General features: G+C 45.5%; 1 protein-coding gene across 6 annotated transcripts in view; it reads left to right on the top strand.

Moving 5' to 3' along the window:
- The first annotated feature begins 2,335 nt into the window (after positions 1 to 2,335).
- sdk2b (sidekick cell adhesion molecule 2b) overlaps positions 2,336 to 7,516 on the top strand; it is a 318,687-nt gene continuing 313,506 nt past the window's right edge. For 2 of the 6 annotated variants that reach the window (XM_065949805.1, XM_029276802.2), the window contains exon 1: positions 2,338 to 3,163. In XM_065949805.1, the coding sequence (XP_065805877.1) occupies positions 3,076 to 3,163 (88 nt within the window). In that variant the 5' untranslated portion in view covers positions 2,338 to 3,075. Of the gene's footprint in view, positions 3,164 to 7,516 lie in introns of all 6 variants that reach the window. The other 4 variants (XM_020630838.3, XM_029276803.2, XM_065949804.1 and 1 more) reach the window with 3 other exon arrangements.

Raw genomic sequence — 7,516 nt, 5'->3', positions numbered from 1 at the left:
GTTACCCCAAAAACATCCTGGGGCCCAACCAAACACCTTGTCATGTAAGTCTCATTAACACTTGACACAAAGATGAAGTGTTTTCTGATTTATTTTTCTCGTATCAAAGATTCTGTGACAAACTCTGATTGCAACCGGTTTAGCGCCCCCTGTGGAAAAGTGGTCATTCTTCTCTTTGCTGAGCTTGTTCCATACATTCATACATATGTTCTGCTTTCTTTTAACTGTTAACTGCATCACGCAACGGAGGCTGTATAGGCAGCATATGTGTCAATCACTGTCTAGCACCTACCCCGTGGCAGAGGTTACAAGCCTTAAAATGACTCGATAGAAACTACGAACTTTGTCGCTCATGGTCTGTTTAGCTTTTGTAAGTCATATTGAGGCATCGGTATTAATTTCAGCCTGCTTCATAATCAGCAAAAAAAATCTCACATGGAGCTTTAACAGAAAGAAATATAGGGAGTGGGTTGACAGTAATGCAGTGCAAGAAAAATAATCCAGCAATATACAGAAAAAAACAACGACTTGCAGCACAACAAAATGCCAAAAAAGCAATTGGAAAAAATAAAATTCTTATTTTCATCTGGAATTGGCCATTTCCAACCCACTCCTTTGACTGGTAATTTAGCGGCCCACACTTTGGAAAATCACTGATTCATAACATAAAGAAAGGAAGCTTTTTCTTTCATGGTCTTTTAGAGTAAAGTATGTTTTGTTTTCCCTCCAGTTACTTCCCTGATTTCCATGCTCTCTTTTCTAACACCTTTACCTTGCCAAAAATGGCATCTAACACTCTGGTTTAAAGTGTTAAGTGTGGATGCCAGGGGCAAATGTCACACTTACTCAAAGTAATTGCAGTCAGCTGCAGCTCTAAACGATCATTATGTGTTGTGTGGTGAGTTTGAGGACGATAAAAAAAAAAAAAAAAGAGTGAATACAGCTTGCATTGAGCCGCTACTGCACCTGTGATCACAGCTAGCCATTGCTAAACAACACCGTGGGCTAGCGCCGGCGGTTTTGGCCAATCGCACGGTAGAGAAAGAAAAAAGCCACACAAATATAAAAGGCTTTGCCACTTGTGTACAGAAGGCTGTGGCTCCAATATACTGTGTCCAGGGATTTTCTAAATGACCCTCTTGCTGAGTTGAGTCACAGTAAGTACTTTGAAAAATCATAATCGGGTCCCCGAGCTGCCCCCGGGGGTGGAGGAGGAAGCACTCCATCTTGGTTTTCCCCCTTCCAAACTCTCCTATTATTAACTTTTGTGCAAGGTATCACATTTTTTTTTTGGATAAGAGGTGGGGGGGGGGGGGGGAGAGAGCCAACAGGAGCCTGAAAATCCTGCTGAGGAACAACAGAAGCTATTACAATGGTGCATTATTTCCTCACTGCCCTACGGTGGCTTAAATGGGGACTCGCCACTCGCGCAAAAAAAACAAAAACATTACAGACATTAAGCACTCCGGCTTTCTCCTGGCAAAGCACTGTCATTTTCAAGACAGGAACATTTGCTCCGTCATGCTCTCTCTCACTCTCTCCCTCAGCCTCTACTTCACTGATACTGTCATTTGCTCAGCCGCTCTTGATCACTCCCCCTCTCTACTCCTTCTGTCCTCCTCTCGTTCGCTTCTCCCCCTTCTGCTTCTCCTTCTCAGACAAGATAACACGAAGCACTTTCAATCCTGGCTGTGTAAAAGACTTAGCACAGCCGTTTGTGAGCCTCCCCCCCCCCCCCTTATTCACGTCATGCACCTCAAACAGCGTGGGGGGAATTACATTCCACTGCTAAAAAAGAACAGAACAATACAAGCGTGCTTAGAAGGGTGCTGCACTAACGCACAGTGTGAACCCTGGAAGTATTTAAATGCAGCCAAAAAATAAATCCCTATTATGATGCAGGAGGGGGATAAAAAGATGCAAGAAGGTCAATAAACTCTTGTAAATCCCTGCAGAAACATTACACTGATTTCTCCTCAGGCACCCTAAGCACCACTCCACTCCAAACCCTGGCAGGCAGAAGCACGTGCTCCTTAAAAAGGCTTTATTCATACCACCTTTTTGGTAATGTGGAAAGCAATAAAATCGTCCCCTGGATATCCTGTGCTCGGGCTGTGTTGATGCATGGAGTGTTTTTTCCTCGCACAGCCGCATGGTGGCGACCTGCGCTGCGCTGCCAGCACTTTACATTCTCATGTTTCCTCATAAAGAACTCTGGACTCGTCCCCATCCGAGGCGCACACACACACACACACACACACACACAAACACACGCGCACACACACACGCGCACTCATACTCTCTCACACACCGGCAGCCGGGCTCTCCTCCTCCACGGGCAGGCTCCGACCATGACAGTGTGACTGCGCGCAAGTTTCTCTCTTCCCCCCCGCTGCCCCTCATTCCCTGCGCTCTCTCTCTCTCTCTCTCTCTCCTCTCTCTCTCTACGAGCTGCTCAACTTCTCCTCCTCAGTGCTCCTGTCAAACTGAAATTGCCGACCTTGACAGCGCGCGCGGTGGGGAAGTCTGCCCCGCTGCTTTTTTTTTTTGTTGTTGTTGGAAGAACTAGAACCACTCGGTTCCGGACAACGAGCTTGAAGTTTTTAAAGGAAGAGGCAGAAAGAGGGAGGAAAAACAGCACCTCAAGGACGAAAGAGGGGGGGAAAAGTATGAGCTACAGCCTGCCTTGTTACAGGTGCAGCGACGAATGGAGTGTGTTTTGGATTTAACCTGGATTTCGTGTGAGTGAGTTGGAGCCAGTACTACTTCAAAGACGCTCAACTCCGGCTGCTACGTTGCTTTAAAGGAAAATTAACGTGCAGGGGGGCTGTGGAATTGGAGCAAACTACAAGTGTTGAACAAGAACAGACCTCATTTTAACCACATTTCTCCAAGCGCGAGGGGTCGGTTTTGCGCCCAGGATCGGTGCGCCGTGCGTCGCCAGTTTTCAAACAGAGACCCCCCCCCCCCCCAACTCCCTTGACCACATTCGGACAACCAGGCAAGAACCACACCGGGGACTCGTGACACAGCATACCGGGGCACTTGTTGTCCAGCCTGCCCACTTTGGGGACCATGTCCGAGGACTCCTGGGGCAGATCGATGTGGCGCGCCACATGGATTTTATTCTTTTCCTTACTCATCAACTCCACGCAAGCTCAAGGTAAGAAGGGACACCGGGGGGGGGCAACGTGCCGATTAGTCATTACACGGGGTCCATTAGTGTCCGGCTGCAGCTCTCCTGCTGTGTTGGATGTTTGGTCGCGTTCCCATTCAGCTGCTTACTGATCTGTGATGTGTTCATTACTCTTTGCCTTTTGCACATATAGCCTATAATTTCCTCATTAGGCTACACATGATTGTGACACCCACACACACTGCACACTGCACACACACTCCGTCTTAATTGCATGCTTCTTACGCACACACACACACACACACACCCATACACATTGGCAGACCCTTGCTCCTCGTATCTACTTGATTAAACATTAGGGTGAGACCCCCCCCCCCCCCACCCCATGCTTTCTTCATTTCCCCTGAACTGCTTTTCAAACTGAACTTTATCCAGATCAAGCCTGACGTGGCGTGTATCATTTATAATGTGACAAATGTGAGTTTTAAAGACCCGAGTATTTCCCCTCCAGCTGCTCTAATGTTTAGAAAGCGTAAATAAATGCTCTGGTTTGAACATGTTGCAGTGAATATATCATCAGAAGCCCAGCTGTTAAAAATGTTAATCTGATTAATGAGTGCTAATTAATTAATCAACTCATCTCCCTATGAAATTAAACTTTGCGCGGCAAACAAGCGTCGTGAATAAACAGATACATATTGATATGAGCGATTAAATGTGGACGCTGAAAATTAATTGGTTCTTTGAGAATTCTGCCGAATGATTCCCCCCCCCCCGTGAGCACGAGACCAGCAACAGTCAAGCGTGGCAGTTTTGCAGGGACTGGAGTGGTGGCTGTTTTGTCCCCCCATCCTCCTCCTCCTGTTTTTTTTGGAGTAGTTGCTCGAGCTGGAGTACGACTCACATTTTTTCGGTGTAATAATACCAAAAGATTCTCAGTTATATTGCTGTGGAGACTTGGAGGGTGTCTCTGATGCCCAGCAGAGAGTCTGCTGTAACCTCAGGCCTCCCCCCCCCCCCTCCCCTTTCTTTAATATTTACCCTAATCCTGCAGGGGCTTCGTTATTTGTGTGAAGTTTGTACAGTGGACTGTTTCTTACAAAAGTGTTTTCACTGAAGCCAGTTTGTGTTTGGGAGAGAAAAAGCCAGGAGCCTCCGAGACCGATTCTGACTAAAAGGGACACATGCTCATTGTGATCTGGACTGTCAATCAGGCACCCTTTGACCAGAGTGTGGTCTGTAGTTAGCAACGTGTGTCCTTGAGGGTGCTTCAGGGGGTCTTTGGCAAAGTACAGCTTAATTGCTCCTTCACTCAATATTGTAGAACGACAATGGAAAACTAGAATTGCACTCTGAGGGCGCTGACCTCCACCAAGGCCAATAGTCCAGTCTGTTTTTAAAATACAATTAAATGTGCATTACAAACACTCTGTATGTCTGGATATATTTCCAAAACTGAGGAGTTATGTCAAAACGTGGTTGTGCCTTGCTGAAGCATCGTGCCTCTTATCTGTAGATTCATCATGTTCATACTGGAGGAACATTTTCGACACTGAAATATCATCCTGAAATCTGCAGTTTCATATCGCGGTATGATACCATGAATTTAAACTCTCCTATGTTGCACTTCAAAATCGAACAAGATTGATACCTGTTACGCTGTGATTGTTTCATTTTAAGACTTGTGATTTGCTAAAGAATCAAAGCTTTGGATTTTTTCGGTAAGTCGGGTTCAGATAGGCTCCAAACCTTTTTTTTTTAGCATCCTTCCCTGGACTTCTTTTTTTGCTTTATTTTGCAGTCGAATGGACAAAAAACTCTTGATGTAGGTAATAATCGGCTGGTCCATCTGCTCTGTAGGTGTCAAGCTTTTATCACAGGACGTATAAAAAGTGGTTGACCTCTGATATTTAACATTTAAAAACCTCTATTTTGGATGTATTTACAGTATGCATGTAAAACCTTCCATTTACGTGTTCCTATTGAGGGTCACACCAACACTTCCATGGTGACTCATGGTTAAATAAAACACTCGTGCACTTCTCTCGACTGTGCTGCAGTCCTCGCCACATGAGTGATTTGAATTCAGGTATCGCTGCGACTGTAAGGAGGGAGTATTACCTCTCAAGATAGATTCTAAGCCTCCGGTGACGCTCACTCAATAATACAATGTAGAGGAGATGAAAAAAACAAACAAGGCAGATATCCATCATTCATGAGGGCATATCCCGGTGCCTGACATTTACAGGAGATTGATAACTCGTGGTGTCCTAGGGATTAAGAAGCCGGCATTGGTGCTTCCGCTCGTTCTATAACTGTATCAGTCCATGCTGGATGCGTCTGGTTTCTTAGTCCCTGTCTTTTCTCTTTTCCTCTTCACGCTTGTTTAACCAAGGAAGTTGACTAAGAACACATTATTCACAGCAATGGCCTGGGGGGGCATTTGCATTGATGCATAAAGCAATATGCATGCATGTTACTGTATACATGCAGGGGGGGGGGGGGGGGGGGGGGGGGAGTAAGGGCCAGTCACTCTCACTTTTCTTGCTCCAGCAGCAGCAGAGGCATCATCCCTCAGATTTCATTACACCGTCGCTCCTGGGTCAAAAAATGTAGGATTTAATTGGACTCTCTTCAGACTGTTCAGAGAGCAGCTCATTGAAAGTGACCCCCGTGTGGGCTGCTCTCCTTCCGTGCAATGATTAAAGAACATGATGAGGCGAGTAGCATGCCTCTGGACGGACGTGTCGGCCATCGCTTGGCACATTTTAATGACCAGTCTACTGAAACGGCTTTTTAACGACGGGAGAACGGCCTTCATCAGACTAAAGTGCTCCGGTGACTTGCTTTAAGGCTTGCTGAGGAGAGAGAGATAATCTATTTTTTTTTTTGGGGGGGGGGTCCTGTCATTCATCGTCATTTTGCAACGGCAAGATAAGAGAAAGAAATGTCAGTCATAATAAACAAACTTAAAGTTTCAAGCTTCACGTTTTCGGACTGGAACGTCAAAACTTCTGTCATATCAAGTGGAAGTTTTACCATCTAGCAGTCAAGCACTAAACGGCCTATTTTTGCATGCCGAGACATAAGCACAGTCTCCATTAAAACATGCAAAAAAAACAAACAAAAAAAAGGCTTTCCTCTCAAGTCTCCCTGGATATTTAGTTCAGAGTGACAGTTATAGGATCTGTTTGGTCTGTCCCACTGTTCACTTCCATTTATTTGCGGAGGTCATGCCGAGACAATGCTCGGCTTGCCTGCTGGTTTTGTCATTTCTTAACGCGTCTATTTCTGAGCTCGGCGCGGTGGGAAGCACTCTATTGGAATGTCATGTTTGGCATACATACTTCTGCTTCACTCAAATGGCTGCAGATTAGCCTGACTGGCTACAGCGCGACTTTAGGAGCTTTAGCGGGGAGTTGAGGACTTCATTCTGTCAGAGGCGTGGCACTCTGATTTACATCCATGAGGATGGTTTTGACAGAGTGTGCGGGGGCCTGCCAGGACACTGCTGGCATAGAAATCAGCCCTTCCATTCTGTTGTCAGGCCAGGATGCACAACATTTTTCGAGTGGCTGTCCCTTTTTTTTTTTTTTTTTTGGCTTCCTATATTGGTTGTGGACCTTGACACAGTTACTGAAGTCAAGGATGTCATCTTCTTTTTAAATCTTTTAGGAGATTGGATTGAAATTGTATGGGCTGGAATGAATTGGAGGCAGTTTGGGAGCACTGCCTCTCGACTGCTTTCGGAAGGAAGTAAATTGGATGCATTCTTATCACAGCCTACGAAATAGGGCACATACTCATAAAAAAATTTCCATGTGCTGGTCAATGGCTTTCAGATGAAGAGGTAGAGCTGGAATCTGCAGATGCAGGCTGTTGTGGTGCTTTGATTCCCTGACGTCACTCCTCTTCTTCACTGAATGGTCAGACACTTGATGAGACGTATACTTGTGTGGGCATGTGTATATTGTGCCTATACATTCTTGAGCTCTTGGGAAGCCAATTGCATTGAGTTATAGCACAGACGGCAGGTGTTTTTGTAAATGAAGAGACTCTTATGTCAAGATTTTCTGATAAAAGCCGCCTATGATCTTTCATGTGAGATTTTTTTTTGAAAACGCTGCAGGCACGTGTGTTTCTTTTTAGAATAATTCCAAACTAACAGAAGCTGAACTAATGTAAGACGAAGAACTAATTGAGATCATACTGTGAGTGATACACGGAGACAGCAGGGTTGAGAGAAAGTCTCCAGACTACGTATGCCCTGATTTGTCACACATCCTAATTGACAGACCAGGGAACCAGGTTTCCATGTAGCAGCTGTGCCCTCTAAAAATGACTTGCAAAAAAGTGGGGTGGGGGGGGGGGGGTGGAAGA

This window comes from Labrus bergylta, chromosome 21 (assembly GCF_963930695.1).
Source record: "Labrus bergylta chromosome 21, fLabBer1.1, whole genome shotgun sequence".
Taxonomy (NCBI): Eukaryota; Metazoa; Chordata; class Actinopteri; order Labriformes; family Labridae; genus Labrus; species Labrus bergylta.
This window is presented reverse-complemented; position numbering and strand designations above follow the sequence as displayed.